This window comes from Tenrec ecaudatus, chromosome 1, assembly GCF_050624435.1.
Source record: "Tenrec ecaudatus isolate mTenEca1 chromosome 1, mTenEca1.hap1, whole genome shotgun sequence".
NCBI lineage: Eukaryota > Metazoa > Chordata > Mammalia > Afrosoricida > Tenrecidae > Tenrec > Tenrec ecaudatus.
In genome coordinates, this window is record NC_134530.1 from 19,600,954 (window position 1) to 19,613,055 (window position 12,102).

The window sequence follows — 12,102 nt, forward strand, 5'->3', positions numbered from 1 at the left end:
ATTCCTATTTTGGAAAACTTTTTTCTTGTGATTACATCTGGCATGAAACTTTTAACCTATCTTGGATTATTGTCTTTACACTGAAATCTTGTTAAACATTTTGAGCATAAAGTTTGTAAACTTGTTCTTATTAAATTATGAAGAGCACTGGTGGTATGTTCAAGTATTGGAAATGGCTCCCAGACCACACTGAGAACCATTCCAACTAAGCACACTGATACCTTTCCAATCAACAAAAAGATGAGCGAATTAAAATACTGAAGTTATTGACTTCCTGTAAACAATTAATCTTCTGCTATCCAGATAGTAGGAATTTTTGTTTTAACTTTTAGTTCAAGACCATTGGTTTCAAGGCCTCTCAATACCTCAATTTGTTCAGCAAACGTATGCATATCTCTTCTTGGCTTCAATGATACTACTAGAAATTTGCCTTTATTGTTTCAAAACAACCCAGTGCTTTCCAATTATGCTTGACCACAAAATTATCTTGACCAAAGCATCTGCCTCACTTTTGCCCTTGAGTGTTTCCTGTAATCTGATCAGCATCTCAAATAATTACATTTGAAACTCATGGTTTTCATGATCCTGGAAATACAGTGCCCTATATTTCCTCTGCACATAGGAAGCAGCTCTGTTTAGTTTTGCGCTACTTGAAAGGCTGGATTTTCAAACCTAGTCAGTGCTCAGAGGGAGAAAAATGAGACAGCATGCTCCCATTTAGATTAGAGTTTTGTGAGAATAGAACTATGTGCTCATATTTATATGTTAAGAATTGAGGTTGTATAAGGACAGTGGACCTCAACTCAAGTACTCTTTTAATACAAGAACACTTTGTTCTAACAATCCAGCATTCTGTGATACTCCTCTTCCTGATATGTTCGCTGAAGACAAAATGGGTGTATAAGCAAATGTGGTAAAGAAAGCTGATGATGTCTGACTATCAAAGATATAGCATCTGGGATCTTACAGGCTTAAAGATAAAACAAGCGGCAATCTAATCCATCAGCAATAAAGCCCACATGAAAGAAGCACATCAGGCTGTGTGATCTTGTGCTTCGATTTGATCTGGTATCAGGCATCTAAGACCCAGAATAACACCATACCCAAGGTGAATTGGGGCACGGGAGGCACGGATATGGAGTGGAGACCCAATGCCGGTCTGTAGACAAGTGGATATCTCCTCACAGAGGGGTGACAGGACAGAGATGAGCCAATCAGGGTGCAGTATAGTATTGATGAAACACACAACTTTCCTCTAGTTCTTTGGTGCTTACTTCACCCTAATCATGACCCTAATTCTACCTTACAAATAAGAACAGACCAGAACATGCACACTGCTACAAATAAGAGCTCAAGACACAGATAATGTAGGATAGATAAACCCCTCAGAGCCAAAAATGAGAGGAGAAATACTAGGAGGATCACGGGAGGGTAGGGAGATAAAGGGTTAATTGATCACAATGATTAATCTAGAAAACCCTGCCAGGGGGATGAATAATGGAAAAGTGGGTGAGGGGCATCAGAGGACAATGTAAGATATGATAACTTATCAAGGGTTTATGAGGGGGGTGGGTGGAGGAGGGATAGGGGAAGAAATGGGGAGCAGATATCAGGGGCTCAATGGGAAGAGAAGGCTTTGAAAATGATGATCTTGGAGTATGTGCAAATGTGCTTGACACATTAGAGGAATGTATGGATTGTGATAAGAGTATTTTAAGACTATTACAAGAAATAAAATTGGTATCAGAAATTGAAATTAAGAGATAAAATATGATAGTTAAAACTGTGGTTTCTCTTATCCAAGTCAAGTAGTGAATTACGGGTGAAGCTGAGTGCTTATTGTTTTCAAATAACTAATTTAAAATGTTATTTCACTGAACTTTTGTGTCTGAATAATTCTTATTGTTGTTGCTATTATAGAAAAATTACAAATACAGTAAAGACTTTTCCCACAAACCACACACTTAGTTGCATATCATTATCATCTTTATCCAGATTTGTACATTACCCATTTACACCACTTTGCTGCTCAGTGTATTACCATATGATTGATGTGATGTGGTGTGTTGTTGTGAGATATAATGAAGCCTACAAGGTAGTAAAGCAAGTCTAAGATGCCATGCCATAACATCTACTGTGTTGTAAGAACTTTTTCAGAGCAGGTGGTGTTTATAGACCAGCACCATCCAGTTCTTCGGACCCAGAGTTGTGGAGGCTGATGCTGGCAGTCTCCATCAGTGTCTTAGCCTCATCCTTTTCCTGTGCCTTCAATTTTCATCATTCCTCTTTCTTCTGGATGAGGAGACGTCAATACATACAGCTCAGCTGACTTCTCATTAGCTTTGAGAGACTACAATTACTACTCATCAAAGAAAGGCAAGAGTATTAAAATTTGATTGCTATTTTCAGTGTTGTCAACAAGACTCGTCATACAATAATTGATCAAACACATTAGTTGAATAAACAAAACAAAATTTCGAGTATTTTTACACAAGTATATATATATTTTTTAAAAGATGGGATTGCCTCACTCAGGGCGATTACGTCACCATTGGGCCTGAGATCCCATCATGAAATAAGCGTTGTCTGAATCACAGGGTCATAAAGTGTGACAGACACAGCAGCGTGGCTTAATTAATAGAGGTTGAATACACAACTCGGCACAAGCGAGATGTGCAGGTAAAAGTAAGCTGTATGAAGAAGTGGCTCAAAGTCTTATGGTCTCCACTTCTGTCAGACTACCTTCTTTCAGTTTACACCTACGGCCTCGTGAACAGCTCCTTATATTTGGCTGACTGAAGAAGAGGAATCTGATACTTGGTTCACAGAGGCTTCCTCACTTAAAAGTAGCATTGCAGTCCCTCACTGGGACCCAGAGTGGTAAAGGGAAATCCTCTCAATGAGCTGCACTTTGAGCAGCACAATTCATTGTTCATTTTTCTTGGAATGAGAAATGGGCAAATAGGCAACGGTATACTTATTCATGGGGCCCTGGACAATGATTTGACAGGATGGTAGGGACTTGTCAGGAACATGATTGGAAAGTTCCTGGCAAGGAGTTGAGGGAAAGAGGTATATGGATGGACTCCTCTGAATGGAGTGAAAAAAATGAGTGAAGATGTTTGTGTGTCATGTAATTCTCATTAAGGGTTACATCTGTAAAGAGGGGTTTTCATAATCTAGCTGATAGAAAGGCACATTTCATGGAAATTAATCATCCTCTTTCCACAATAATCCCTGTACTTGCACAATGGGCTGTTAAAAGGTGACCATAGGCACAGCAGTGGAAGTTATGCATGGGTGCAGCAAAGTGAACTCCACTCAAGAAGGCTGACTTGGTTCCTGCTTCTGCTGAGTCAGCTTCAGAGACCAATGCTAAGTCAGAGATATGAAATCATTCCTCAGGGAGATCACACAGCAATCTGGAGGGGATTGATTATATGAGGAGGCCCCCCGCCAAAAGAAAAGGAATTTTTTCATAGCTATTTATTTAATTTTTTACACAAAAAACCTTATCACCTTAAAAGTACTCTTCATTACACAATAAATTTGCCCATTCTGGGATTCCATTCTTGGGAATATTTTTCAAACTGATCTGTTCAGATAACTGACAGCACCTCTCTTGTTTTTTCTACATCATCAAATTGCTGTCATTTCATGTCCCTCTTCATTCAGGAAAATAAAAAGAAGTCTCATGGAACTAGGTAAAGTGAGTAAGGTATGTGGGGCAAGAGAGGGATGCTGGTTTTTTGCCCAAAACTGGAGCACAGAGATGTCTGTGTGAGAAGGTACATTGTCATGGTGGGAAAACCAGTCCCCCATCTGCCACAAATCAGGACTTTTTTGCTGCCCACTGTTATGCAGTCTTTTCATTAACAACTTGACCTGGTCGAACAAAGTCCAAATGAGCTATCTCCCTCAAATTAAAAAAAACAAACAAACAAATGAACATTGTCTCAATCTTTGATTTCATGTGACAATGGCTTCTTCCACTGGCTTGATTGATGGTTGCTTTGGGGGTCATAAGAATAGCACCATGTCTCATCACCAGTAATGATTTTGGGGAAAAAATCTGGGTCGCTTCTGAGTGGTTCTTGCAAAGCACAGCATGTTTCCACTCGAAGCTCTTTGTCCTGGTTCCTCAGAATCCGACACACATTTTGCACCACGCTTCACCTTCCCAATCTTCTGTTGAAATTCGCTGAACCGAGCTCCATGATAGTCCACATCACTTCCCCATCTCTTCAGTGGTTCATGGTTGGTTTTTGACCACAAGCGCATGGATTTTGTTGATATTTTCTTCTGTTGGGGAAGTTGATGGATGCACAGAACGATCCTTATCTTCAATCAACATTTCACATTATTTGAAATGAGGAAACTTACATTTTTCCTACAGCGTTGTCCTTGTAAGCTCTGTTAATCGTCACAACATGGCTCACCTCAGAAAGATTTCCCTCTTCTCTCCTAACATCTTCAACTAGAGTGGATCCTTCTGCAATACGCAGGCAAACGACTTCATATTTTCTCTTCACAGCATAGAAAGCTACCAGATGGACAGATTCCCTTTCAGATAACACCCACCATATCACCGTTGTCATTGATTTGAATTAGCAAATCATTCTCATAAATAATAATATAACCCTTTGAATATATCAATATGGTATATTAAATGTTATTGTGCTATATGATTTATTATTATATTATGATATTATATAATAAAATTTTAGTACTATGTATGAGGCATCTTATGGACATTGTAACATTTAGGCTTTTTATCTATTGTGACCTATGAAAATATATTAATATCATTTCTCCCAAAATACTACCTACAGGGAATGTTTTCCTTTTATTCAGGGTCTATTGCAGTGGTTTTCAACCTTCCTAATGCCGCAACCCTTTAATACAGTTCCTCTTGTTGTGATGACCCTGTATGTGAGAGTATCTGTATATTGGCACACACGCCTGGAGACACATAGAGGACTGGTGTCTTGGTTCCTATGACCCTGGGAAATATGGTCTTTGGTGACCCCTGTGAAAGGGTCATTCGATCAACAAAGGGGTCATTATCCAATGGTTGAGAACCAAATCTCTACTGTCAATTAATTGAAATAAAAGACATGGTAAAAATACAATGGTGAGACTGGTGGATTTATGTGATCAGAAGTGCTTCATACAATCCTGGCATCTTGGTAAATTATGTCCAGGTGCTTTCCTTAGATCTTTGGAGAAGAAACTGCACCTTAGAATAACCATTATTCATTACCCTGCATGATGGAGACGCACCAAAAATAGAGGTGACCACCTCCTGGGAAGAAGCAGTCTAATGGGATAAATCTGTACACGGAGCACCAAGCTGTCTCCCAAGGGTCAAACTGGCACACGTTTGATTTTTGTTCTCTTGGCTCCCCAGAAATAAATTTCCCAGGGAATGTAAGGCTAAAGAATACTTCATTAATGAGGCACAAGGGATTTCATCCACCAGAGTCAAAGAAATGAAAATACTTCCCCAACACTGACTTAGATCTACTCAATTATTCTAAGACGGTGAGAAAACACAGTTGTGCCTTCTAGAAGCCTCATGAGTGGGTCCATTTCCATGTTCTCCCTAGGGCACACCCTCTAACTTTAGCAGTGGTACATGGGAGAAACAGCATTGGTGAAGTCTGCTCTGGATGAGGTACAACATCATCGCAGATGCCTGGAGATTGGTGATGCGTGATGGCCCTCTCTTATTGGTAGTGTCTGTAGGCGGATCAACAGGTATAACAAATAAAAGAAAGTTTAATGGACGAAGTCCTGATAAGTTAGAGACTGATTCTAGAGACTGATTCTGGTTACATGACAACATCTTCTTTCTCTCATCTGTCTTCCCCAGTGCTGGCTCTCATTCCTGCAGCCTCCTTCTCTCAACAGCCTTCCTTGCTTCACTGCATTAACGTGTCTGTTAACCTCATTCAACTATTTGTTCACATAGTCACTCACAGAACTCTTATTTAGCATTAAATTATAGTCTGGACACAAATAAATGAGTAGACATTTTCCCTTCTTGCAAGTATCTGACATTCTCCGTAAGGTAACAGACGGTAAGTGCATGCTTATCCCGGCTCTGCAATCCTACTGAAATGGATCATATTGTTGTTGCCCTTCCTGGGGACTTTTAGTGAAGGTTTCACAGAGAGATGATGGTCACACTGAGCTTTGAAGGAGGAGACAGGACGGGTGTAAGGTATTGACTTTTAAAATCATAAGATGTGCATTGGAAATTGCACATAGTAATTAATAACTGATGAACAATGAAAGCAAGAAATGAAAAGTGAAACCTGAGTGTGGACGGGTAGGCAGCAGCCATGTAACACACAGCTGTATATTTTGCCCAAGGAAGGACAACTCTGAAGTTAGCAGAGCGTCAAGGCAGATTTAGCAGGATAGTCTGTCTGCAGTCAGACTTGCTTTTGGAGACCTTGCTCTGTCCATGTGCAGAGCAGACTCCTGCTCCTGTGAAAACCGTAGAGAGATGAAGAGTGGAAAAAGCACAGGAGAAGTGGGAAATGAATCTGTGAGGTTTTGAGTTATATTATATCACAAAATCAACTGAGTAATGTGAGGCAGCTTGACATTTTAAACTACTATTTATTTATTTATTTTAAATTTTTAATAGTTATTTTTTAAACTCATCTATGAATTTGGTATCAGAATTTGGGTTTAAGAGATGCAGAATATGCGAGTTAAAGCTGTGATTTTTCTAGTCCAAGGCAAATAATGGACTCTGGATCAAGCTCACAGCTTGTTGTATTCAAGATGTTTGCATATGGCTAATTTAAAAACTTTTACTTAATTTTACTCTTTCAACAGTTTTTCTAATACTAACTTATTGTAATGTATCTTTCTTTCTTTTAAACCACTGTTAGGACCCAGTCCAGACATACTATTCCATAGTTCATCATATCAAGCAATGTTGTACATTATTAGTTTCAAAACATTTTTTTTCCTTCTCATACTTCTTGATATCAGCTCCCTCTTATCCTTTTCCCCTGCCCCCATCTAGGTCCCCTGCCATCCGCAGCAGGAACTCTCATTCTTGTTATTGTCCCTCACCATAATTGTGATGTAGGAATCACCTCGTTATCCAACAGAGTCTTGTAGAGATCACCATGACAGATTAAAATGATAAATTTGACTTCAGTGATTAAAATCTTTTCATTTGCTCTCTCTACTTTGTTTCAATCCAGTTGTTAATATTTTTCAGAGTTTCTATTTGTTCACAATGAGATTTATCTCTGTTGTATTTGTTATTGTTGGTAACTCTCTTGACTCTTGGTTATGTTTTTTCTTATGTTCTTTGTAACATGAAACCCAGCATGGGTGAAACTCTAGAGAAAACATGTTTGTTTAAGCTTTTTTTAATAGAAAAATTATGAATTCAGTAAAGATTTCCCATAAACCTTTCCTTCAGATGCCTGTTATCATCTCTATCCAGAATCCTGATTTTATTTGTCATCCTTCCTTGGACTCCTGTGGCTGTGACAGGTTACCTGATATTTTTTCCTTGTTTGATAACCATGCAAGTGTCGACGTGTGTTGGTTGACTATTTTGTAAAATGTCTCTCACTTGGTGTTTGTCTGATGTTTCATGAGGAGACTGGAGTTAAAGAGTTAAAATTTTGGCATTTTGATTTCTTGGTTTTGGGTAGAAGACCACAAGGGTTAAGTATCAACTTCATGATCATTTTTTCAATAGCTATAAACTGGCTTAAATCTTGATCGGAATTGCATTAAATATGCGGATCTAGTTGGGAAGGTTTTGCATTTCACAGTATTATTCAACCTTCCTATTCATGAACAGTGAATATCTATGTATTTGGTCATTTCATTTCTCTCATACGTATTATGTCATTTTTAGACCATTGATTTTGTATGCAATTTGATCTATTATTGCCGTGGCTGCAGAATTTAGTTTTGGTATGTTACTACTGTTCATTATTGTTATATGGAAATTTATTGGTGGTTATAGCTTTATTTTACAAGCTATGATTTTTCTATCCTTATCAGTTTCAGTATTTTTCTGTTTGTGGCTGTTTCTTTGGGTTTTCTACATAGACAGTGGTGTCTTCTGTGAACAGAGACAGGTTTGTTTCTTCTTCCCAGTCTGTGTGGTTTTATTTGTAAAATTTGTGTTATTGTGCTTCTTAGGCCATGCATTGAAATGAGTGTTAAGAGAGGATTCCTTTGCCCTGTTATGAATAAAAGGGGAAAAAGTCTAATTTTTCACCATTGAACATGACTCTAGTGGTAAGTTTCATAGATGTACTCTACCAAGCCAAATTTTAAAACATTTTTCAACTTTTTTGTAGGAAATTAAAATGTAAATAATCATTTTGAATGTTATGAAATGCTTATTGCGATTTGAGTTTATGACTTTTTTCTTTAGTCGTTTAGTTCTTCTATATTTAATTATTTTTCCTTTTGGCTAGTTGATGTAGGATATTACATAAACTGATTTTCAAATTTTGATCCACTTTCCCAAGTGGAATAGATACCACTTAGTTGTAATATATTATTCTTTTCATACATTGTTGGATTCAATTAGTATTTTGTAGAAGAATTTTGCATTTATTTCATGGGTACCAGTGAGTGTTAGTCTTCCTTTGTTATATATTTGTATCTGGTTTTGATATTACTCACTGCCTTCGAATATGTTCTGACTCATAGAGATCCTATAAGACAGAGTACAACTGTCCCCATGAGGTTCCAATTCTTTTACTGTCGATGAAGCAGAAAGTCTCATCTGTCTCCCATGCAGTGGCTGGTGATTTCAGACAGCTGATCTTGTTGTTGCAGGTTAATGATAATCCACTCTCCCACCAGGACTCCTGGATGTGATATTAGGAAACTGTCGGCTTCACAGAATTAATTAGGAAATATACCCTTTGCTTACTGCTTTCTGAAAAAGATTGTAGACTATTTATATCATTATTATTTTTAAAGCTTATAGAATACCTTAGCATTTCATTAGGAGATTAAATTATCTCAGCTATTAATATCAAAATGACTCCTAAATGCTCTGAATTTTTAAAAAGGAGCAAAAAGAAGTGCTTTTTGTGACATTCTATATATGAATAGTTTAATTAATCACTAATATTTTAATATTATATTTATAACATAAGCATAGGAATTCATTTAAATCATATATATTACAATAATTATCTGGGTGGGTAAATCCACTATTTTTACTTTTCTGGGTATTGTGGGTTTAGAACTCGGTAATCTAACCTTCCTTTCTCTCATTCTTACAAAGCTTGCATTAATCTCCTTTCTTCCCCTTTTGTCTCCTTCTTTCCTCCCTTCCTCTCAGTAGACTGGCTTTCTACCACATGGCAGAAGACGGCCTCAAATAAAATCTCAGCTCAAGGATTACTGGTCTTTGAAATATGCAAAGACCTGATTTTGGATTATTGACTCTCAACTCAGTTCTCACATGAGAGTGAAACTAACTTTTCTTTTTTTAGGTCTTTTTTGTTGTTGAATTGGCTCAGCCTCCATAACACACCATCATAGATCAATGTGGAGAGAGCAGCAGCAGTTATCAGTAAATGAGATTCAAGTTGAGCGGATACCTTAAACTGCCACCTGCAGTCCCAAAAGAGAAATACTTCACCACCTAGAAACGAGGCAAGAGTAACTTTTTAGTACGTACAAATAACTCCACAGTGTATCACTTAACAATATTGATGCTGTCAGTGGTCACCAAGTCAACTCCAACTCTGGATGAATCCACACATGCAGAGAAGACTGTATTTTGGGATTTTCAAGGCTGTGACCTTTGGGAAGCAGATCACCAGGATTGCGTTTAGATTCTTCCGTGTTGAATGTAAATGTCAAACTTTTAGCGATCAGGCTAGTGTTTGCTCATTTGCACCACCTAGCGGCGGAGTATAATACAATAGGATATGCTATAATGTGTTGTGTTATAATAATACATAAAAAATAAGAAATGACGTTTAAGTTCTTTATCATGGAGTCTTTTACAACCTCATAACCATCTGATCCCATATTCCCATTATTCTTAATTACAACTTCTGTCCAGATCCCCTTTTTTGCACCTCAGGTACACCATCCACTGTGGTGTAATAAGAGGGGTGAGGAATAGTCCCGTGTCGGGGGGAGCACAGGCGCTGTCTCTGTACAACGTGCTCTTCTCGTGACTAGCATCCTGACTGCATTCAGGTTTCTGCTGTAAGCCTCTTTATCAGAAGGGATTATACTAAGGAGCATTTCCTTGTACTTTATAACTATCTGGATTATGTCTCACTGTCAAGTACGGGGTTTACAGACCTGACCGGCGTTCAAGGAATCACACACATTCCGATTTAACTCATCCATTGCAATTCCCCGATGTCTCATAGCTCATCCCACTGCCTCTTTGTGTTTCCTGTTTCCAGTCCTCCTTCCTCCACAACCCTCTGAATTTTGTTCACGTCAAATAAAGGTAAGAATTTTTATTTTTTCACTATACTTCCAATAAGTTTCAAGAACACTTGGAATAAAACATTTGGTCAAATGTATATGTTGAATAACAGTCAAAGACTTAAGGAATTTGTAGAGAAATATAATGTTGTAAGGAAAAGATGGTATCAGAAGAAAGGGCAGCTAGACATTTTCAGCATCAAAATAAATATTGAGCACCTGAGATTGAAGAACATGAAATATGCAGATGTGAATAGGGATTGATTAATTAATTATCTAAATTATAAATGGCAGCATATCCCTTAAATTGCTATTAAGAACTTATGGCATAGTTTGCAATGCTTTTTTCTCTTTCCAAATAGTTTCACTAACTAAAATGGAGTCCAAAAACCAAACTCTGATTCCAGAAATCATCCTTCTGGGGCTTTCTGAGGAGGCAGAGCTTCAGCCCCTCCTCTTCGGGCTGTTCCTCTCCATGTATCTGGTCACCTTCACTGGGAACCTGCTCATCATCCTGGCCATCACCACAGACTCCCACCTCCACACACCCATGTACTTCTTCCTCTCCAACCTCTCCTTTGCTGACATCTGTTTCACCTCCACCACTGTCCCAAAGATGCTGATGAACATCCACATGCAGACCAAAGTAATTACATATGAAGACTGCATCACTCAGATGTACTTTTTCTTGCTTTTTGTGGTCTTAGACAACTTCCTATTGACAGTGATGGCCTATGACCAATTTGTGGCCATCTGTCACCCTCTGCACTACATGGTCATCATGAACCCAAGATCCTGTGGCCTCCTGCTTCTGGCCTCCTGGGTATTGTCATTTCTGCACTCTGTATTAAATGCTTTAATGGTTTTGCGACTGTCTTTCTGTACAGAATTGGAAATCTCCCATTTTTTCTGTGAACTTAATCAGGTCGTCCAACTTGCTTGTTCTGACACATTCCTGAATGACTTAGTCATTTATTTAACAACTGGTCTTCTGGTTGTTATTCCACTCACTGGGATCCTTTTCTCTTACATGAAGATTGTGTCCTCCATCTTGAAAATCACATCAGCTGGGGGCAAATATAAAGCCTTTTCCACTTGTGGGTCCCACCTCTCCGTGGTTTCCTTGTTCTATGGGACAGGTCTTGGGGTTTATCTTAGTTCTGCCGCTATTGAAAACTCCAGGGCCTCTGCAGTAGCCTCAGTGATGTACACTGTAGCCACACCCATGCTGAATCCCTTTATCTACAGTCTGAGAAACAAAGACATAAAGCAAGCGCTACGAAAACTTTTCCGCTGAGGAACATCCTATATCACAGAAACGCATCCTTAAGTTTAGATAGCTACTTTTGAAAAACAAAATTCAAAATAGCAAAAATCTGTATTATATTTTCCCCATTTGTATATGTGCTTATGTACAGAATTTAGTCTCCTTAATATTTAAGATATAAAATGAAAAATTGAAGACGTACTATGAAATTACTTCCTGTATATTTTTTTAAAATGTATTTACTTTAACCAAATCTTCCCTTCAACGGGCAATTCTTTCAGGGTGCTTCAGCTTTCATTAGAAATAGATTTTCATCACTAGCCATGGAGGAATAGCATGCAGTTATCACAAAGGACCAGTGCTCATTATCA

General features: G+C 38.2%; 1 protein-coding gene across 1 annotated transcript; it reads left to right on the top strand.

Annotated features, from left to right (window-relative positions):
- Positions 1–10,840: 10,840 nt before the first annotated feature.
- On the top strand, positions 10,841–11,761 carry LOC142450349 (olfactory receptor 7A10-like). Its single transcript, XM_075552208.1, has one exon. The coding sequence runs from the start codon at positions 10,841–10,843 to the stop codon at positions 11,759–11,761; it is 921 nt and encodes a 306-aa protein (XP_075408323.1).
- Positions 11,762–12,102: the final 341 nt, after the last annotated feature.

Excerpts from the sequence above, each read along its gene's own strand:
- LOC142450349 (XM_075552208.1), top strand. The coding sequence starts at position 10,841 with ATGGAGTCCAAAAACCAAACTCTGATTCCAGAAATCATCCTTCTGGGG.